The sequence below is a fragment of the Lynx canadensis genome, chromosome B1 (genome assembly GCF_007474595.2).
Source record: "Lynx canadensis isolate LIC74 chromosome B1, mLynCan4.pri.v2, whole genome shotgun sequence".
NCBI lineage: Eukaryota > Metazoa > Chordata > Mammalia > Carnivora > Felidae > Lynx > Lynx canadensis.
Genome location: NC_044306.2, coordinates 103,994,306 through 104,018,145, shown reverse-complemented (window position 1 = coordinate 104,018,145; position 23,840 = coordinate 103,994,306). Strand labels below are relative to the sequence as shown.

The following is a 23,840-nucleotide window of genomic DNA, read 5'->3' as shown; positions in this document are numbered from 1 at the left end:
AAGTCAATCATTTACTTCAGAGCCAGAGAAGGGTTCAGAATGACAACAGTTCAAATTAAGGGTTTAAAGAGTACTTAGGTAGCTCAGACTGGGTAAACTCAGTTAGTACAGAATGAATATAATAAAGATTTCTCAGTGTGTTACTAGACCGCTAATACCCTCGTAAGTCAAGAAAGGAAGAATGTTCAGAAAAGCAACCCTGCAAATGTGGCAAAATGTACTGCAAATATACATTTTTTTAAAAACCACTTCTCATATTACAACTACGATTTAAGCACATTAAATCTTCTACATTTGGGATAATCTCTTCATGGATTTTATTTATTCAGAAAACATGTGCCACATTCAAAGAACAATATGTTCAGTAAGTGCTATGAGTACAGCATCTATCTTCAAACCTTAAACTGTAGTATGGAAAATCAAGTGGTTTTGTTAGAGATTATATAGTGTCAGGGCACCTGGGAGGCTCAGTCAGTTGAGTAACTCTGCCTCAAGTCATGATCTTGCGGTTTGTGAGTTCCAGCCCCACATTGGGCTCACTGCTATGAGACTTGTCAGTACAGAGCCCGCTTCGGATCCTCTGTCTCCCTCTCAGTGCCCCTTCCCCTCTTGCTTAAAATAAATAAATATTACAAAAAGAAATTATATAGTGACATCTCATCATCAACTTCAGAAAAATAATTTAAATAGGATATGTGATTTGCCATTAGCTGAATAAGCTTCAGACAAACCTCTATCTCTTGTTTCCCTCTGTCAGGTTCAATTCCTGCATGCGTCTCATTGTGCTCATCTCATCACTGTGAATGTGCTTCTAGAACACAAAAATAGGTAATTTTGTACAACACAGCACCATAAATGAACCACCCACTACTTCACCTATAGCACACCTGAAGAAGAGAAACCTGGTACAAAGTTGAAGGAAAAAGCAACTGTGATTAAATTATGGAGTGATTTGTTCAGTCTATAATGTGACACACTTCTTAGAGATTTTCAGAGATTTTTTTTATTATATATAATAAAAAAAATCTCTGAAAATATATAATATAATATATATATTATATATAGCAATACACACCAATATAATATATATATAATAATATAATATATATATTATATATATGGTGTAAAACTTACACCATATATAGTTTTAGAATCTAATTCATGATCTATTTAGGAAGAGATTTATTCTTTCCTTTAAAACAGCTTTAATAAAATTTTAAATGAGCAAAGTCTGGTCTGCGATATCTGTCAAACAGACCACGACCAAAAAAACACTTTTTATACTGAAACTCAATCGCTTCTCGGCCTTTTGGCTAAGATCAAGTGTATACTGAAACTCAACACACATACACATATGCACAAATACATATGTATCATTTCATTAAATGGCCCTTACCCTTATATTTTCAATCATACTTTTAATGGCTATTCTTGACCCAATAAATTGATTTTAAGATATAAAAGCTGGCCACGGCCAAGAGTTTGGAAATCCCTGGATGAGATATTAGTATAGGCAACCTCGTGGAATTATCCCAAGAGACAGTAGGACCAGAGTTGTTCATAGGCTCAAAAGTTCATCTCTGAAAGGATATAGAAAGGGTCAGTGTGGGGGCTAGAGTTCTTCATAGGCTTGAAAGTTCATCTCTGGAAAGATATGCAAAGGGTCAGGAAAAGGTCTTTTATTTGACTAGACATACCTCTGTCCCCAGAAGCTTGTTTACAACTTCATCAGGACAAAACCTCCCTGTATTCATTTCCACCATCAAGCACATAGTGTCAGCTTCCTGATCCAGGTGACTGAGTCCATCTAGACGTCCTGCCTACAGCAGGAGGAGGGAAGCCCTATATCCCTTATCTTGGTTTTGCTCCGCAATAAATTTGATAAGGAACAAAATGGAGGGTGAAGACTAACTGACTAGCTTCTGCCACCTCTAGTTCTGAAATGTCTGTGCAGTTGTTATTTAGAGATATAGTTAGATCCAGATAAACAATAATTAAGTAGATTCAAAAAATTCAACTAGTAATCACGCCAAATAATTGTCAGAATGGATTAGGGACAGGAATAACCAATTTTGACCTACTGAGACTATATAATTGGCAAAATGATAAAAACAACTAATTAAGTTTTAGAAATAGAAATCACCCCTTCACAGTTTGTCATTGCCATAATCACACTGAAAGATAATATTTCCTTTTCAAGCGAATCCAAACGATAAGAGAAGAATTGACCCCAAATGAATGAAGTCAGTATAATAAAAATGAATAAGTTATATAACCAAAGAAACCAAAAAATAATTTATTTAAAATAATAATCCTTGGTCATGCTATAGAATGAAGATCAGTTTGACTCAAATGTTTTTTTTTTTTTTTCTAATTTCCTTGCATATCCTTATTTTTCAGTTTCTTAACTGGCTATTAATGAATAATGATGGAAGAAAAAGTTTATTGCTTTTTCACATAACTCTTGGAGAATATTTCAGACTTTTTCACTTAACCATAACAAATGCTAGGATCTAACAGTAAGAAGCACATATAGCAGAAGGATTGAATGTGCTTTCCACTTTAGAAATTACAGGCATCATTGTTTCTATCCTACCCAAGACATCATTATTACTTTAATATGATTTATGGCTGACTGTATAAGAGATGGTGCAAAGATCCTGTGCTAAATTCCCATATGGCATATAACATAAGCCAAACTGAAAAACTCGTAAATGTGGGTAGATCAGTTTCATCAAAGAATGGAGCAAGAGAGTTCCAGAGACTGAGCAGGAAACTAGCCAGATAATTTTTTATAGTCATGTAATTCCAAAGCAGCAGTAATGAATGTGATCCTGCCCCTGATCATTTAACGCTTGAGTAAAACCTAAAGGCAGTCAGCAAGAAATTAGGCAGAGATGATTTGGGACACTATCAATCAACTCTTTTTATTCTTTGGTAAATCTAACTTTTTTTCCGTTTAGGCTAAAGCTGAAAAGATATCATAACTTCTTAGATGATTTAAAAGAGAAAGAATGAATCTTTGAAGTCTCAATAAATGCTGAAGTAACTATAGCTCCAATGGAATAGTCCAAGAGAAAAAAAAGTAACAAGTTATTTTAAAAGATATCATATATATACATATATTTATTTGCATATATATACATATACATATATGTATATGTGTGTGTGTGTGTGTGTGTATATATATATATATATATATATATATTTAACAGCATGCTAAAATATATCAACCAATATCAATGAATAAGTAGTGTCACAACAAGCAGGGCAAGCACTCTGAGCCCCAAGCTTCAGCAGCAGTCTATCATAGTCAGGGAGCACACACAATCTATACAGAGAACACTTCTTGAGTGTCTGGGCAGGAGGGGAATTCATGACTGGGGGGGATCCCACTTCTGGGCCCACAAGTTATAGCAATACAGACCTATCTCAAGAAGCAAGAAAAATCCCAAATAAACTAACTAATCTTACACCTAAAGGAGCTAGAAAAAGAACAAGCAAAGCCCAAAGTCAGTAGAAGGAAGAAAATAATAAATATTGGAGGAGAAAGAAATAAAATAAAGAATTAAAAAAGCAATAGAACAGATCAATGAAACCAGGAGCTAGTTCTTTGAACAAATTAACAGAATTGATAAACTTTTAGCCAGACTCAAAAAAAAAAAAAAAAAAAAAGAGACACAAAGCAAAATAAAAAATGAAAACAAGGTAATGATTCTAAAGCTTCTCACTGAACTCAGAAGAATAGATAAAAACTTTACAAAGGAAATAGAAAAATATAAGAAAGTACCAAACAGAAGCCATAGAACTTAAAAACATAATAACTGAACTGAAAAATACACGAGAGGGGCTCAACAGCAGATTGGATGAAGCAGAAGAACAGATCAGCAAGCTAGAAGATGTAAATAATGGAACTCACCCTGACAGAGCAGGAAAAAAAAAAAAAAAAAAAGGAAAAAGAAAATGACAAAACATTTCAAAGAAATAATGACTGAAAATTTTGCTCATCTGGGAAAGGAAACAAACATGTAGGTCTAGGAAGTCCACTAAGTTCAAAAGATATCCACACCAACACACATTCTAATTAAAATGTCAAAAGTTAAAGAGAGAATCTTAAAAACAGCAACAGAAAAATAATGTGTTATATGTAAAGGAAATCCCATAAAGCTATCAGCAAAATTTTCAGCAGAAACTTTCCAGGTGATAAAGGGAGTGGCATGAAGTATTCAAAGTGCTGAAGGGAGAAACCTTCAAACCAAGAATACTCTACTGGCAAAGTTATCATTCAGAACAGAAGGAGAGACAAGTTTCCCAGATAAACAAAATTAAATAAGTTCATCACCACTAAACCAGTCCTAAAAGAAATATTAAAGGGACTTCTTTAAGCTGAAAAGAAAAGGCACTAATTAATAACAAGAAAACATATTAAAGTGAAAATCTCTCTGAAAAAGGTAAATATATAGTGAAAATAGTGGAGTAATCATTTATAAAGCTAGTATGAAGGGTCAAAAGTAATTAAGATTAAATAATTAAGGGATACATAAAATAAAAGATGTGAAATGTGACATCAAAAACAAACTGTGGGAGAGGGGAATAAAAATGTAGTTTTGGAATGTGTTCAAATTTAAGTGGCTATCAATTTAAAATAAATTGTTATACACATAGGGTGATATATGTGAACTATTTCAAAGTAACCAAAAATAACATATCATAGGAAATACACAAAGGAAAATGAAAAAGGAATCTAAACATAACACTAAAGAAGTTATCAAAACAGAAGATAAATGGGGCACCTGCATAGCCAGTTAAGCATCTGACTTTGGCTCAGGTCATGATCTTACAATTTATAGGTTAGAGCCCAGCCTTGAGCTCTATGCTGACAGCTCAGAGTCTGGAGCCTGCATCAGATTCTGTACCTCCCTCTCTCTCTGCTCCTCCCTCTCTCATGCTCGTTCTCTCTCTCTCTCTCTCTCTCTCTCTCTCTCTCTCAAAAATAAATAAATATTAAAACAAAAACAAAAACAGAAGGTAAGAGAGAAAAAGAAAATAACAAGAAAACTGTGAAAACATCCAGAGAAAAGGTAACAAAATGGGAATAAGTCCACAATTTTCAATGATTACTTTACATGTAAATGAACTAAATTCTATAATCAAAAGATATACAGTGGCTGAATGAATAAAAAAAAAGACTTAGCTATATGTTTCCTGTAAGAGTCTCACTTCAGAAGGACACACACAGATTAAAAGTGAAGTGACAGAAAAATGTATCACATGTAAATGGAAATGAAAAGAAAGCTGGTATGGCTATACTCAATATCAGACAAAATAGACTTAAAATGACTGTAATAAAATGCAAGAAAAGGCATTACATAATCATAAGGGAATCAACCCAGCAGGAAGATATAACATTTATAAACATGTATGCACCCAAACAGAAGCATCAAAATACACAAACAAATATTAACAGGCCTAAAGGCAGAACTTTATAGCAATACAATAATAGTAGGGGATTTTTAACACCCCTACTTATATCAATGGATAAATAATCCAGACAGAAAGTCAATAAGGAAACATAGGTTTACACAACACATTATACCAGATGTACTTAATAGATAAATATAGAACTTTCCATCCAAAAGGAGTTGAGGGGCAACTGGGTGGCTCAGTCAGTTAAGTATCTGACTTTGGCTCAGTCATAATCTCACAATTCAGGGAGTTCGAGCCCTACATCAGGCTCTCTGTGGACAGCTCAGAGCCCAGAGCCTGCTTCAGATCCTGTGTCTCCCTCTCTCTCTGCCTTCCCCTGCTCGTGCTCTCTCTCTCTCTCAAAAATAAATAAACATTGAAAAAATTCAAAGGGGGATGAATACATATTCTTCTCAGGTGCACATGAAACATTCTCCATGATAGATCACATGTTAGGCCATAAAGCAAGTCTTAATAAAAAGACTAAAATCATATCGAGCATCTTTTCCAAGCACTAAGAAAAAAAAAAATAAAGAAAAAATAAAACCTAAAGTTAGAAGAAGGAAGGAAATAATAAGAATAGAGTGGGAATCAGTGAAATAGAGACTAAAAAGACAACAGAAAAGATGAATGAAACTAAGAGCTGGTTCTTTGAAAAGATAAACAAAACTGACAAACCTTTAGCTGGACTCACTCACTAATATATTTATTTTATAAATATAACATCAGAAAGAGGAAAAGATAAAACTGATATCACAAAAACACAAATCATCATACAAGACAACTACAAAAAAATTCTATGCCAAGAAATTGGACAATCTAGAAGAACTAGATAAATTCCCAGAAATAATATTTCAAGACAGAATCATGAAGAAATAAAAAGTCTGAATAGACCAATTACAGTAAGAAGATGAATTAGTAATCAACACCTCCCAAGAAACAAAAGTCCAGGGCAATATAGCATCACTGATGAATTCTACCAAACATTCAAAGATTTAATACCTACCATGCTCAAACTCTTCCAAAAAACTGAAAAGGAGGGAATGCTTCCAAACCCATTTACAAAAACAATATTACCCTGATACCCAAACTAGACAAGGACACCACAAAAAAAAAGAAAGAAAAAGAAAAAAGAAAAGAAAAGAAAAAGAAAAAGAAAAAAAAGTGAAGGAGAAGAAGATGAGGGGGAAGTGGGGGGAAGAAAAAAACTTACAGGCAAATATACCTTTTAAACATAGATGCAAAAATCCTCAATAAAATATTAGCACACTGAATTTAATAACACATTAAGAAGATCATACACCATGATCAAGTGGGATTTATTCCACAGATGCAAGGATGGTTCAATATCCACAGACCAATCAACATGATGAACCACATTAATAAAATGAAAGATAAAAATCGTATAATCATCTCAAATAGATAAAAAGCATTTGGCAAAATTTAACATCCACTTATTATAAAAACTCTCAACTAAGTGTGGAGGGAACATAGTTCCACATAATAAAGCCCATATATAACAAGTCCATAGCTAATATCAAACTAAATGATAAAAAGTTGAAAGTTTTCCTTTAAAATCAGGTACAAGACCAGGATGCCCACTCTCCCCGCTTTTATGCAACATAATATTGGAAGGCCTAGCCAGAGTAATTAACAAGAAAAAGAAATAAAAGACATCTAAATTGAAAGAAAAAAGTAATTAAAACTGTCACTACTTGCAAATGACATGATACTATACATAGAAGACCCCAAAGACTTCACCAAAAGAACTGCTGGAACGAATAAATGAATTCAATTATGTTTCAAGATACAAAATTAATATGCAAAAATCCATTGCATTTTCACACACTAATAAGAAACTATCAGAAAGAGAAATCAAGAAAACAATCCTATTTATAAGTGCATCAAAAACAATGAAATGTCTAGGACTAAATTGAACCAAAGAAGTGGAAAACCTGTACCCGGAAAATTATAACACATTGATGAAACAAATGGAAGACACAAATAAATAGAAAGATATTCCATGTTCATGGATTAGAATAATTAATACTGTTAAAATGTCCATACTACCCAGAGCAATTTATAGATTTAATGCAATCCCTATCAAAATTCCAATAGCATTTTTCACAAAAGTAGAACAAATAATTGTAAAATTTGTACGGAATCACAGTAAATCTCAAATAGCCAAAGCAATGTGGATAAAGACGAACAAAGAGGCATCATATTCCCAAATTTAAAACTATACTACAAAGCTATATAATCAAAACAGCATGTTACAGATAGAAAAATATAGACACACAGATCAATGGAACAGAATAGATAGCCCAGAAATAAACTCATGCAATTAATTTATGACAAAGGAGGCAAGAATACAGAATGGGAAAGAAGAGTGTCTTCAATGAATAGTGATGAGAGACGTGAACAGCCACATGCAAAAGAATGAACCTGGACCACTATCTTACACAATATACAAAAATAAATTTAAAATGTATTAAAAGACTTGAATGTAAGACCTGAAACCATAAAACTCCTAAAAGAAAACATATTAATCTCCCTGACATGAGTCTTAGCAATGCTTTGTAGATCTGGCTCCAAAGACAAGGACAACAAAAGCAAAAATAAACAAATGGGACTACATCAAACTAAAAAACATCTGCAGAGCAAAGGAAACTATCAACAAAATGAAAAGACAACCTAGTGAATGGGGGAAGATATTTGCAAATGATATATCTGATAAAAGGTTAATACCCAATATATATAAAGAACACATACAACCCAATAACAAAAAAACAAACAATACCATTTTCTGAATTCAATTGAAACATTATTTATTATCTACACAAAGTAGATAAGATAAAACTAATACATTCTGAAACAAGAACTAGAATAAAGGTAGTATGTAGGAAATGTAAACAAAAATTAATACACAAAACTAAGAGATTATAATTGAAGAAAGTCCTAACAGAAAAGAGGAAGGGTGGGGCACCTGGCTGGCTCAGTCAGTAGAGCAGGTGACTCTTGATCTCAAGGTCATGAATTCAAACACCATGTTGGGTATAGAATTTAAATAAAAACAAAATTAAATTAAAAATTTAAAAAAAAAGAAAAGAGGAAGGGGAAGTTAGGTCATGCTGACTGAAGACAAATGTCAAGTTGTCTTAGGTATGCAGAGAAAAGAATAAACATCTGGAAAAGTTGAGGTCATGGAAGAGGGCAAGGTGCATTATAACTTATACAGGCATCGGAAATCTACTCATAATATTAGAGTACAAGAGTGATATGTCAGAGTTGCACTATGAGACAATTTATTTAGGAGGATGGAAAGGTGGGAAGTGATAAGTAATAAGAATCTAATTAGATGGGTATTAAAGCAATGAAAATGAGCAATAATTGGGATGTTGGGATGGTAAAGGAACAAATGACTGAAGGTGACTAGACAAGGTAGAGGGTAGATTCTTTAAGAATCAGCATTTTTGTTTTTGTTTTTGTTTTTTTTAATGCTTTATTTATTTATTTATTTTGAAAGAGAGAGAAAGAGAGAGAGAGAGGGAGAATGAGCAGGGAAGGGACAGAGAGAGAGGGAGACACAGAATCCAAAGCAGGCTCCAGGCTCTGAGCTGTCAGCACAGAGCCCAACATGGGGCTTGAACCCACAAACCACGAGATCATGACCTGAGCCAAAGTCTCATGCTTAACCAACTGGGCCACCCAGGTGCCCCAAGAATCAGTGTTTTAAAAAGGGTCTAAGACTAAAGAAACAGACAGGAGTAAGCATATGCTTTTGTCATTAACAGAAAGAAGAAACTCCAAAAGAGAGGTTATCTGGGACATAAAGAATGAAAAAGTCATTCTGGGACATGCTAAATTCATTAGGTCAAAAAGATATCCAGTTATGTTTCAAATAAAAAAATTAATATAGTTTTGAAGACTGGGTTAAATAAATAAGTCATTTGGCATGTGTTGGTATAGAGTTGATAGCAGAAGTCATGGATGTAGCTGATGCAGAGAACACAGAAGAGGCCCACAGCCAATGCATCCAGCCAACCTCCTCAGGGAGGGGAGATGGAAGTGTTCAGAGAAATTGGTAGAACACCTAGCAAAGTATACACCAAACATGAACAGAATTTCAAAACAGGTAACGTGAACAAGAGTGTCAAACGTTACAGAAAAAAAAGGGAGAGAATAAACACTTTGCAGTTAGTACACCACTGGGAAACAGTGGATGGCCCTCTGGGTGTGAGAACAGTTTCAACAGACGATGGAAGACAGAAACCAGGCCACAAGGGGTTGTGGCCTGAGTGAGGGGGTAGAAAGTAAAAGCAAGATCTTCTGTAATTATTCCACATGCACAAGCACGTCCAGATATACACAAATCTCTTATAAAATAATTAGAAGTCAAATCAGCAAATATAATAATAATAATAATAATAATAATAATAATGATATTTATACGCTTTTACCTTCTTGTGATTCTTGTAAACATTTCTGTGGGCAAATCCCTTTCCACAAAGCTTGCATTTGTAAGGTTTATCTTCACTGTGTATTACTTTGTGGGCGCCCACTTGATCAAGCCTCTTGAAAGATTTATTACAAATCTCACAATTATAGGGTCGCTTTTCTGTGAAAAATGAGTGGAGACAATCTCACATCTATATAAAGGTAAAGGATAAAAAGGGAAACAGCCTTACCTTATATTACTTCTAATGGACTAGTCAACTGAAACATGATTCAAACAACTGAAAAAAATCTACTTACCAATCCATTTCTGTTAGACATGTGACCCTATTCACAAAAGAAATATGAACTTGTTCTTTCAGAGACTTATTTCTGTAAACTAAATGTGTAAAGTAGCTTAGATGTCAGAATGAAGCTCAGATTCAAGGAAAAAAAAAATCCTATTTCCAGATGAAAAATGTGCTGATAGTATGAGTTTAAACCAAGGTCACAACTTCAAACGCTAAGAGTGTTCTGACAGTGATAAAAGTAAATGACAGACCTGCCTCCTACTTGAACAAGTGGAACTCATATAGGCAAAGCTTCAATTCTCAACAGAAAGCTTCAATTCTCTACATACCTAGGTTGTTGTATAGAACCCATATTTATGCAACGTTAACGTAATGTTGACCACTAGATGCAAAAAATACTATTTGTTTCAAACAAAGCATATCTGAAGGCCACCAGTTTTTGATCTCCTATTTTCATTTGCCAAAATATATATAGCCATCACCAAACAAAGTGGATATGTAAAAACATTCTAACCTCGATGGCCTTAAATTATAGACGTTCCAAACTCTAGAAGGAGACTTCATAAAGCAAAATTTATTTTCAGACCTTATTCTTTTTAATCTGTATAACAGACCTATTACTCAAACTTGCTTAAAATGAAACTACAGCTTTAAAAACTTATATTCTCAAAATGTATTTATAAAATTCTCATTAACATTTATTAGTACCTTAGTGAGAATGTGAAAGTATCTAGAAAAGCAGAAACTATAATTGTTGAATCCCTCCTAAAAGTCAGACCCCCTGCTAGCACAGTACACAATGATCTCATTTAACCTTCACAGCAATTCTGAAAGGTAGGGCCCTTTTCACAGATAAAGAACAGAATCTCAGGCTCCAGGAGGAGTAGACAATAAATTAAATGGTGATTCTGAAGAGCTTCAATATTACTTAGTCCAATCACCTTGGCTTTATAAATAAAATGAGGTCTAGAGAGGCTAAGTAACTTGTTCAAAATCACACGGCTAGTTACTGGCCAACCTAGAACTAAAAGCCAGGTCTCCTGATTACTATTCTCGGAGATCCTGAAAAGGACAAAGTGAATCTTTTGTAGTGATTTCAATATAAATGAACAAATATGTATTTTACCTGAGTGAGTGATCATATGACGTTTTAGCTGATTAGCTGAAATAAATTTCTTCATACATTCTTGACAATCAAATATCTCATGAATCTGCAAAAGGTTAAGTTGACAGTTAGGTCAACTGTCAAAGCCAAATAAATTATATAGAGCTCAAGTAAAGTATAAATATGTGGATAGCTGCTATTGCAATATCTATGTATATTGTAATTCAGCTCTGCTTTATTCACACTATCTTATATAAATTGAAAATGCAGTGAACCTGGTACCTAATAAAAACAAACAATTAAAAGAAAATACAAGATTGCAGCACACTGTTGAAATATGTGGTATAGCTGACCTATTTAGTGCATATTAAATTTCTACACTCTGTAAAAAGTTATACCTAACTGACACGAACTCTTTTCGTTATGCACAAATTTAGATTTGGAAATATAGAACCTGTATGTGATAATATTCCCTTTACAGTAGTGAAACTATTTTAAATTTAAATGTATATAGTACAGAAAAACACATGAATTACCATGAAAGACAAGAAGATATATGATTCCGAAAAACATTTAGCTCAAAGTAAAATTCTTACATGATAGGAAGACCACAATAAAAAGAAAAGATCAGAAACTATAATAAGTAGGGAACATGACTTTATCAAACAGCTGGCTAATAAGTATTACAACTGAATATTAACTTTAGCTCTTTCCCTCTGAGACACTAAACAGAGAAATTGTATAGGTGGTATGAAAAGTAGAAGCCCATTTTATTATCAGAAACAATTCACAAAGTTCTAAGAGGAATGTATTGCAAGAAGCCTCATATTAGAAATGTTGATCACCCCCAATGAACAAGAGCATCACACTGTTTTGCTGAAGATTCTAAAATAGTTCTGGTGAAGTTATATTTGCTTCAACCTCACTAAAGGTAAAGCCCATAATAGTAAACACCAGAGAAGCAAAGGCCCTTGTGCAGAAAGACAAGGTGCTGTGATTACCCCTGCAGAATAACGAGGGCCACTGCAGAGTGAAGTCAAGGCAGAGGGCCAAGAACTGAGTGAGTCATGAGTAGAAGACTGGGTTGTATCCTGGTAATTGGCTCCCTCGATCTAAGTGGCCATGGAAGAACTCAAAACAGAGAGACTGAAAAGAGGGGACAAGGCAGGGAAACAAAAGCTAGGGAAAATTACCAGGTCCCACGTCTGAGTCTGGGACTTCATTCGATGCCCAACCTCACGGCAGGTCTGAGGCTGCCAATCCACCTTCTGCCTTTGTCAGATGTGATTCTTGGTGAGTCAGAAAACTCAGTTGGGAAAAGCACAGAAAATGTAGATAAACAAGGCAGAAGCAGAATGATGTTATTCCACTAGAGTCTGACTTACACCTCTGCTTATATGCAGTGTCATCTATTCTCAATTAGTGAATATATGGAGTCCAAAGCATTCTATGATTCCTCAGGCAAAAAATGTGGGACCCACACAAGTACTCAGAAAGCAAGTACTACACAGTTAGAAGTAAAACTTTCAGCCTGAGCCATTTTAAAGACAGTCTGTTCAATCATCAAAGACCTTCACAAGGTTTTGGTTCAACACCTATGCTTAAGGAGCAATATTATGTGTATTGTTTATTTAAAGATAGTAAGAACAGATTTATATTCTTAAACTCTATGTTTCTGTAATATATGCCTTTTATAATAACAATATCTCCTAAAAAAGATTATGTGCTTTCTGAGCCATACATCAATGAAAATATATTTAGTGTATTTTCATTTTAATATAAAACTTATATTAATACATAAATTTTTTTTAAATTATTCATCCATATATAAAGTGTTAAATGTTAAATAAAATACTGCAGAATAGTACCCATGTTTCTTCACTTCTTAACTCTCACGGCTCCTGAAACATGAAACACTTTTTAAAGGTTCAGTTGAATTAATTTTCCATAATTATAAAACAGAATATTCACTGTATATGAAAGCACTTTTGCATTGACTATATTATTTATAGTGGAAAATTCAGGCCACAGCTATCTTCAAAAATCCTAAAAAAGCTTAATAAAACAACCAAATTTGGTATTTATTTACACCTAATGATAAATAAAGCACAATTTTCAAAATGTTCAGCTTACTAGTTGATATGGAGCATATTAAATTACAATTTTGAAGTCCCTAAATAAACAATTTTCAAGAAGGGTTATAATATGTCTTATTGTAACATAAAATAGTATATAGTAAGGTAAGATACTATTCCAGACTATTATGTAATTTGGCATATTCATACAGCACCCTCTACTGGCAAGGTTAAATACTGCAACCAAACTCTATTAGACATTCAACATACCCAACTATTAAGAACAGAGTCAGAAATGGAAGTCAACAAAAGCTGTCTATGGATTCAGAAAGGCTAAATTAGATGAGCCATGCTGTAATGAAGGAAGTGCTGCATTCAGCTAATAAGTTATTAACATTTTGCAGAGATAATTTGGGTGCTGTGTTCTACCATCACCAAGTAGTATTTGGCTCTACCAAGACATTCCTTGGGGAAAAAGTTCTTATATTATGAAGAAAATAAATGGAAAAGAGAACACTTTTCAGAAATAGGCCCCACAAGCAACTTTGTTGAAACACTCTGTTTAGTACAATCTTTAATCTGGTAAACTATCTTAAATTTCAACTTCTTAAGATGTAAATAGACCAGGGAAAGAAATCATAGAATTATACAAGTAAGAAGATATTTAGAAAATATCTACTAAATTGGATTTCATCTTTTTGCCTCAGACTAAGATTCTGCTTCAGAAGCCATAGGGATGAAGTGAGCAGTGCAAATACTAAAATTAGAATGTTACAGTGAAGATTAGCATGACCGGTGCACAAGAATTATATGCAAATTCTTGATGTGTTCTACATGTTTAAACAATCCTATTAGAAAACCATTTAGAAACAAACAAACAAAACAGCTCATGGCACTTGGAGAAAAAATTAAAAAGCATGGACCCATTCCAAGTCACATTTAATAAAAGAGAGAACAGAGGCCCAATGTTACATGGAGTGTTAGGGACAGAAGATGACACCCACTGTCCTCACTCTCAGTCCACTGCTTGTTCTGTTATTTCTCCCTGAGGATCAAAATCACCCAACATATAAAATACAATCTTGGACATCTTTGGAATCTATCTTGTGTGTTTATAGATTAAACCCACAGCACATAGTTAGAACTATCAGATTGAATATCATGAATTTTAAAGCCATTCAGGTTACTTTGGAATATATCTATATACAATAAAGAGATAAATTCATTTTGTAAACCATAAGAAAAGTAAAATTTTATATTCACTAGTACTATATACTCTCTTCAATATTAAATCACTAAAAGAAAATATTATACGCTCCTAGATATTCTGAAAAGTGTTGTGAAATTAAAAAATAATCATTTATCTGATAATATAATATAATATGAGTTCTTCTAGAATTTGTCACAATAATAACAAAAATCTAAATTTTATTTTAGCTCTATTCTATTGTAAATTCTATTAAATAGTGCTAATGTTGTTAAGGTTAATAACCCCGGTATATTTTTCAGGTTAACCTTTCACATTAAATTTGTAAGTTAGTAATAAGTTTTATATTTATTACAAAATGCATTAAATTTATTTTCTTCTAATATAATCATTTGTTTCTGCTAACAACACTTTGACATACTTGCACATTATTTTTAGTTCTTCAAAATAAGGAGCTCTTGTCTTTGTTTTGTCGGACTTTACTATAAGATGCATGCATTTTAATAGCTAAATGCCATTGCAGGGCATATTATAAATCCACAAAACTTATATGTTTCCATCAAATACATAGTATTTCCTGAGCAAACAGCAACTAAAAAAGCTTGAAACTCAAAATATACTTTTACAAGAGCTCACTTTTCTGCATATCAGTCTTGCATTTTAGAATATGCTAGTGTATAAATTGATGACAAAGCTCTGTCTTTATAAAAAAATCAATTAAAAATTTTCATGGCAGGCTCTATAAATGACTAAAAGGTCTTACACTCTGATGAGCATTAATCTTCATCTTACTGACCTTTCTATGTTCCTGTAGGCTTGATGCTGAAGAACACTTTTTATTGCACACTGAACATATGAGCTTTTTCTTAGGATCGCCTAAAATGCAAATAAAATATCATCATGATTTAAATGAGAATATGAAGAGCATCAGATACAATGTTTCTAGGTGATATATAATTTCTAAACAGGTATTTCATCTTAACAAGATGTTATACAAGTTATTCTAAGTTATTCTAAGTTAACAACTTAGAATTCCAAAATGTTCAATGTTATAGTTATAGCCATTAAACTGGATTTAAACCCTTTCTTTTTAAATTTGAAAAATATTCAGCATGATATACCACTTTCTACATATATAAAATAGGCATTTCACCTTTCCATAAACTAATGTAGAATTAAAAGAGAAAAAGCACACTTACATGAAAAATTGTAATTTAAATTAATCAAATGTGTTTATAAAAGAAAAAAATGGTTTTATTAATTCATAAGTTGATTTTGCTACTTGCTTTAAATTTTAAGAGAATATTTCATTTAATCCTCTGTGTTTTTTAAGATGGAATTTATAGATTATTCTTTCCAGCACTAGATTCCTACAAAATCTATGAGCATATACTTTCTCATATTAATGTCAAAAACCAGAATAAACCAAAATCAAGTACATCAAAACATTATATCAACATTTGTATTATTATACAAATCAAAACAAGACCAATTTTGTCTTCTTACACAGTGATTACAGTAGCTCATTTCATATTTCAAATTTCACAGTGGTTATAGAAATGAAGACTCAATAAAACATTTTTTTTCAAATATGATGTAATATCATCTGCACTACCACAAATAATCACAGAGTGGTTTCTTCAACTTTTAATTAATTTCAAATACACAAATTTGTATATCTGAAGTAATCAAATAATATGACGAACCACCATGTACCCACACCTGGCCCCAACAATGACAAATCCATGGCTATTCTTGCCTCAACCTCAACCTCAACCCCATCTACTTCCCCATTTCTCTATTATTTTGAAAAAACTCCAAGACATTAAAAAAAAATATTACAAGATGATTTTATTTTATTATAGGAATGTGATTATACACTTTTAGAAAAAGAAAGTATGAATTTGTTCTTATTATTTAAGTTACTTGTTTCATATAATGCACTATTTTTAGCATGCTGAATGTTACAGCCAAGAAAATTTTTCATAGTGATTGACAAAAAACATGGCTACTAAAGGAGAAAATTCTCCCCAGCAAAATGAGTATCTCTATACATGTAGATTACATACACGGCAGGGGAGGGGGGCACAGAAGAGGAATATTCCTTCTTTTCTAGCTTGCACTAGCTGGCATTTCCCTCTTTCAATTCATAATCTTTTGTTGCTCTGTCTTATCCCTCATACGGGCTGTTCTTTAAGACTCGACCCTATCCTTTCCCTGAGGGAGAGAACAGAGATAGAACTGAGACATTCCCAACCACACCTCTTACTTTATCCTCATGTTCCTGCTACTGTCCCTACAGCTGGAATCACAGGCAATGCACCATACCCCCATCCCTACTCTCCAAACTTTTCCCTCCTCCTGTCGTCTTCTATTCTTCATCCTAGAATTGGAATCCAAGCTCTTTTGAGAAAAAAACTAATTTTTTTTTGAGAGAGAGAGAGAGTGAGCACATGCAAGCAAGGGAGGGACAGAAGGAAGGACAGAGGAAGAGGAAGGGACAGAATGTCAAGCAGGCTCCATGCTCTGCAGGGCTCTATCTCACAACCATGAGATCATGACCTGAGCCGAAATCAAGAGCTATATGCCTAACCAACTATGACACCCTGGAGCCTGAAGAAAAAAAAATATTTTAAAAATTTATAACAATTCACCCGAGAGTGCAGACAAATGTTATCTCCCATAAATACAAAATTTATTGGTTTTAGCATCCATAGACTCTAAACAAAAGAAAAAAAATGGAAGTGGGTTAAGGAAGTCAGGTCCTTCATTCTCTGTTTCCTCTTGGGTAGCTATGAAGGTCATCATCACTCTACCAGCTTCCCTAGGTTGAAGGACAACAGTATCTACAAAGCCATAACTAGACTTTATACTATTTTAGTTTTGCTATATTCAGGTAAGTCTGATTTTTTTTTTTTTTTTTACTTTCAGATTCAACTTTCAAAACCATTCAGGAACACATTATTTACAATAGTAGGAGATGTATGAAAAATTAACACAACCCTACTGAATACACAGTCACCCAAGTACCGCAAGTTTCAGTACAATGTGGGTTAAGTGTGCTTTCAGGTATAGAAGGTTCTACAATCATATGTGTGAACACTGCTTTGCTTGCTGTTCTGATGTGGAATATTCTTTCTCCAAATGTCTATGTATCTCATAGAAGAAAAGGGAGAGACAAAAGAGGGGCTATGAATGAAAGACAGATTGTATACCAATCTCAACAAAAATTGTGCATAGTGACCTTTGGCTAATATTGTACATTCCATATTTTGTATGTTTCCACAACACAGAAAAATAAAAACAAAACTTCCTTTTATAAATTATTTCCTACAAAGTCAACATGAGTTTCCAGAATCAGTAATATTATAATATCCAAGGCCAATTACAAGAAGCCTCACAGAAATTATGCTTATAGCACAGCCTGAAGACCACATGCCCAAATAAAAAGAATGCAAGTTTCCAGAGTTTCAGTATGCATCTGGTTTTTTACTTAGTTCAGCAAAGTTAACTTTAAAAATGACATGAAAGATTTGTTATAATACATTGCAGACAAAGATGGAGAAAATTAAGAACAGCATTTTAAACATAACAGTTTAAAAAAAAAACTATGAAGACAGGTCTATCAAAAAGTTATGCTTGCCTTTTGTAAGCATAGTGAAGGCCCAAGTTTAATGAATTCAGGAAAATGCCATCCTCCCTAAATCAGCCATATATTCTTCAAAAGGAAAGAAAGAAATCAGAACAATGTAAAGTCCTATTGATAATCATCCTGAAGCTGTATTTTGCATGGCCATACTTTCTACCACCCAGAACTTTCATAGACAGCTTACCCTAAATATGTAGTCCAAGCAATGATGCAAAATAGGAGGCAGCAGACACACTCATATTAGCTGCTATAACTTTAACATTAAAGGAGATACTTTTTGGACAATGAACAAACATAAGATACAGAAGCTGAGTACTGATTATCCTGTTCTCCTGAATGTGGGAATAAACAAGATGGGCGAAGAGAAATCCACTTTCCTCATGTCCAGAAAGACATCTTTCCACACATTTCCCAGAAGCCAAGCGCAAATGTAAACATGTGCGAAAAGCATAGGCACAGAAGGATATGAGGAGTTCCATGAGCCTCAGCCTCTCTTAAGGAAAAGACACTGAGGAAGTTAAAAGTTAACTCTGACGATACAGCCATCTGTTCAACTCCGTGCAACAGATTCGATCCCTAAACCAAAATACATTTACCATGTGCTAAACAGATAAAATCTAAGTGACAGTCAAATTTTATATGGGTTTTATTGTTTAGCTGGCCATTAGAAGGAATTCAAATAATATCTGCTTTATTAATCCCGACACATTAAATTCCCATGTCAAAATGCAGTAATTTTCTCCAATATGGGAGAAATATAAATTTAAAAAATAGATTTTTACTACAAAACTTTAAGGCACAAGAGCATCATTTAATAGTTTTAAAATGTATCTACTAAAAGAGAAATTTCATATTTCACACTTAAATTGTTATTTAAAAACATTAATTTTTAATACACCTGACTACCAAGCTCAAGTAGATTCTAGCTTAGGTTTCCAGTTATGATTAATTCAGATATCCGAAAAATGAAAAATACTGCTGAAATCAACTTAAAAAAGAAATGGTGCTCAGAGAAAGAAAAAAGTCCACTGCAAGAGCTCCACATCTGTGTGAGCATAATGTCAAAGCAAGCTCTCTCCTCAAGAGCAAGAATTAAAAACAGATCACGGCAGCCTGGGAAGAGGAAGCCCCTTTAAAAATGACCCTCCAGTGATTTCTCACCAGCATGGACATTTTCCTGGTGTCTTCTGAGGGCATCCTTGCTCTTCAGCCTCTTTCCACAGCTGTCGGCCTTGCACACAAACCTGGCATCTCCCCGGCAAGTCTCCTGGTGCTGCTCAAAACTGCAAAACAACCAGGAGAGGGGAACAGGGAGAAGAAATGGTGAAGACATATCTTATGAAGTCTAACAGCACAGCAGGCTTTTGCAATGCATGCTCTCTAGTAGAGTTTCTGGGTCATTTCATGCATTACCTGGGCAGGTAAAAAGGAAAGCACTTATCTTGTAGCCATGTGATACTTAATCACTAAGAAGCATAAAAAGCATGCCTGCCAAAAATGACCCACAATTATATAACAGCCATGTGATAACTCAGACACAAAACCTCGATGCTGAATTGAAGGAAGAATTGCAAACAGAGCACTGAAAACTTCGTGAAGAATCCTTCAGACTGCTTTTTGCTGTGCACTGAAGAATGCTGAGGGGGAAATAGAAAAAAACAGAAAGAAATAAAAACTGGATGTGTAAGACAAAAACTTATGAAAAATATCTCTACTTTAAATAAAATCCTGTTGGTCATCTCTGTTTTCATTTTGTTTTTTGTCCCTTTAATTTTTGGTAGTACCTAATTTAACTATAAGACCCGGCTAAGCAAAAGTATCTTTGGTGTAGACTCAATAAAATCTGACTAGAATGCAGTTTTAACATCTAGTCTCTAAAAAGTATATAGCCCTGGCTTGTTTTTTTTTTCAAGAGCCTATAACAAAATTTCCAAATGTTTTTAATCTCTTACTATTATAATTTTTTTAAGTTTTGAGCAGAAATTTTTCATTTCAAATTTCATAAGCCAAAGTAGATGCATATATTAATATAGTAAACATGAAAGCTTTCTTGCTCATATACAAGGTGACATTCTTAAAATAAAAAATATACGTATCTAATTTCTCACTTTTAATAATTAATGATGCTGTAAAATATTTAAGTAAAAAGATAAATTTATATGCTGTTAATATAAAGAGTCAAAATAATAAAGGGTACCGAGCAATGTGTGGGATCATTTAATTCATCTTCATGGGACAGCCTATATCTATTCATCTTTAAATTATTCCTCCTAAGTTGCTAAGAAATAAACAGTGCTTCCCCAAGTGTCCCCGTATTCTTTATTCTCTAAACTCTCTTCATTTCTTAAAACTCTTCTTTCACTGATTCCAGAGGGAATATCAAATGCAGACAACTGAAACTTGATCTGTGACCTCAGAGCACTAAATTATGCATAAATGAATTTCTGAATAGTAAATCAATGAGCTTGATTTGATATTTAATGGCAAGTAAATAAATGGACAAAGACTTATTAGCATAAATAATGTTTACTTGTTGGAAGTTCATAATCAGAATGTTTCAAAAATCACCATATTATACTAAGAAAAGATAAGTTAATGACAATGACAATATAGAATGCTTACTTTCTTCCTCCCCACCCCCTGTCTCCATCACTGACACCCACACACACACACACCCACACACACACATATAAAACAAATCAAATAGAATAGTTAAAAACAAAAGTGTTAGCTCATAATTTTAAAGATATTCTTTGCTGTACGCACTGTCTTTGCAAAGCCTGCTTAACTGGGAATTTCTTCCCACAGTTCTTGCACTTAAATTCTTTCTCCTCTGTAGGTTTCTGGTGCAATGTCTGAAGGTGCTCAGCAAGAATTTCCTCACTGGTAAAACTCGAGTCACACTGGGGACAAGCATAGTCCTCTTTACAGCCAAGGCAATCTGTACATTTACAAGGAAGCAAATTTATAAGACAAAAATTAAGAGCCAAGAACTGTTCAGTTTTATCCTCATTTTAAAATCAAAATTGCGTTTAATAGTATCAGAAGAATAAATTCTTATTATCTCTCTGAGTATTATTAATGTTGTCCATGAAAAATAATAGGAAGTGTTACTAGAAGTACCTTATCTTTTAATTCACTTCGTGGTGTTTCAGCAAATTAATACAAAATCAAAATCAATTTTTAATTTACCCTATAATGTTAACTTTTCACATGAAAGAGTTATTGCAAATGTGGAATGAGAAAGAAAAACTTTTCCCTGAAACAGGTCATCTTGAGTTCACTGAGTTCACAAAGAGAAAAAATCCAACCAAGGCAAAACTATGTGGAATTACTAAGGGGAATCTCACGTACATGTGAAAGAGACTGAGGCCATAAAGACAGAACTCATTACAGCAGGTGTAGTGAGATTCCATGGTCTCTCTGGCTTGTCAGTCCCTAAGGACTGTCATGGATCCACCCAAATTTCTCAAAGTGCACTATTTACATCACATTTTCTTTTCTGATTATTAAATAAGATTAGATTTAGAAAATTCAGGGAATATGAAGAAAATTAAAATTACCAATAATCCCACAATGAAGAGACAACCACTTAATATATTCTCAAGCCTGATTTGCCTTTTGTCCATTCATATTTTATAGTCTAAGAATAACTACATTTATGATCTTACTTTGTATTCAATTTCATCTGTTGCTCTTTTTTTCCACTTAACATTTTCCCAAGTCCAATTAAAAAAAAACATAATTATTTACTAAGCTCTCCATTGTTTGACATTGGAGTGGATTATTTGTTTCTTTTTGCTGGTGGTTTGGTTGCTCTGTTTGTGTTCTGGCCTTTTTTGGGGGAAGGGGTACTTTTATTAAATAAAAACTGATTTCTAAAATAAAAATAGCAATAATGTATGTACCTGATTCATATGTTTTCAAAATCTGTTTAAGTTTCCATTGATTATTTTTACAAAAGTAAAAACAATTTGTAATTTGATATTTGTTAACTAAAGAAAAATCAGGGTGATAATAAATAAGCAGGAGACCCATTTTTAAGCTAAAATAGTGGACACAGTAATAATATGCCCTGGAGGTGGGGGGAGGGACCTTAAAAAATAAATACAAAAAGTATAGCATAGGGAATGTAGTCAATAATATTGTAATTCACATAAATAAATATTCCCCAAAAAGAAAATACAGAATAATACAAAAATAATACCTATTACCCAAAGTCTGAAATTTGAAACAGCAAAATACATATTTGAAAGATAGAACAGAAAGCCTGTCCTCATCTTTCCCTTAAATAATCCAACTGAAATAAAGAAACAGAAGCATAAGCTAGCAATGCTAGGAATGCTTATACTTTCTCAGCCAGTGACATATAGTTGGAGTAGAAAATTCATATGAAAGATATTACTACCATGGTGACTAAAGAAATCAGTGTCACTTCTTGAAGCAGATTTGCAAAAGAAAATGAAAAAAATACTCTATGGTAAATTTCAATCTATTACAAAACATGAATACCTTTAACATCATTCATATTTCCTTCAAATCCCATCAGGAGTAAAACACAAAAAAATAGAAACAAGCCCCAATAATAATTGATTATTCCCCAGCAGATGGCAAACAAGCGACATCTCCTGGATTACAGGATTGATCTAAGCAGATCAGACCTCCCGTCAACACACATTTTTGGTTACCCAACTAGAACAACCTAACAATCCTGCAGGCTTCTATGCTCAGAACAGAAAGAGATTTCCAGAAGCTCCAGATTCTCAAAGGATCTCAAACAAGAGGGAGGCCCAGGAGGAGTCCATTAGGGTCCAGCAGTACCCTCTGCACACCTCTGCACTTGCCTTTCCCCATGTGCAGATGAGAAAGTAAAGTCTCAAAGAGTTAGTGACTTGCCCGGTACAAGACTGATGAGTGGCTGGAGCACAAAACTCCTCATTCCTAGCCAACCCACTGTACCAGTGAGAGCAGTGAGAGTCAGGAGCTGGTGCTGACCTTGGCAGCTCTACAGGGCACATGGATCCCCCACACCCAGCGTTCTCCTTCTGCTAGAAGAAAGATGTGCTTACAGCTGGCTACTCTCTGAGAGTAGTTTTCACAAAAGCTAACTTTATTTTGAGTACACCTTATTATAACACAACTGTAAGTCAACTGCAGTTCAAACTATATTTCTTCTACAACTTCTATGGTCTCAGATCACCAATTAGAGGCAATACCTTTTCTGCCAGCTGTTGATTGTCCTTTAGAATTTTTAACTTCCCCTTCTTTGATCATTGTTATAATTTGCTGTTCTTCCTCATCAGCCTCCATGTCACTGTCCAGGTAGCCAATCAGAAGTTCTGTATCTGTTTCTATGTCTTCAATTGCCAAATAGAAAATGTTTTCTCCTTCCTGAGACAAAATTAAAAAATATGCTATTGTATTACAAATATATCTCCATAATTTAAAAAATGTTGAACCATTTGTTTCTAATAATAATTAAGAAATAATTTTAAGATACACTGAGTACCAGGTTCCCATTAAAAGTTACTATTCTTTTTTTTTTTTATATCTCCAACAGATCCAGATACTGAAAAAGGAAACTGACAGTATT

The 23,840-nt window shown here is 33.7% G+C and overlaps 1 protein-coding gene and 1 pseudogene across 1 annotated transcript in view; one reads left to right on the top strand and one right to left on the bottom strand.

Moving 5' to 3' along the window:
• The window catches only part of PRDM5 (PR/SET domain 5), a 213,210-nt gene that overhangs the window by 89,478 nt on the left and 99,892 nt on the right, over positions 1–23,840 (bottom strand). The window contains exons 4-10 of the mRNA XM_030313149.1: positions 23,464–23,638; positions 21,014–21,188; positions 19,792–19,884; positions 19,409–19,530; positions 15,395–15,474; positions 11,338–11,422; positions 9,927–10,084 (exon numbers count right to left, since the gene is read on the bottom strand). Coding sequence (XP_030169009.1) covers positions 9,927–10,084; positions 11,338–11,422; positions 15,395–15,474; positions 19,409–19,530; positions 19,792–19,884; positions 21,014–21,188; positions 23,464–23,638 — 888 coding nt within the window. The remainder of the gene's footprint in view (positions 1–9,926; positions 10,085–11,337; positions 11,423–15,394; positions 15,475–19,408; positions 19,531–19,791; positions 19,885–21,013; positions 21,189–23,463; positions 23,639–23,840) is intronic.
• On the top strand, positions 14,137–14,231 carry LOC115513193 (annotated as a pseudogene).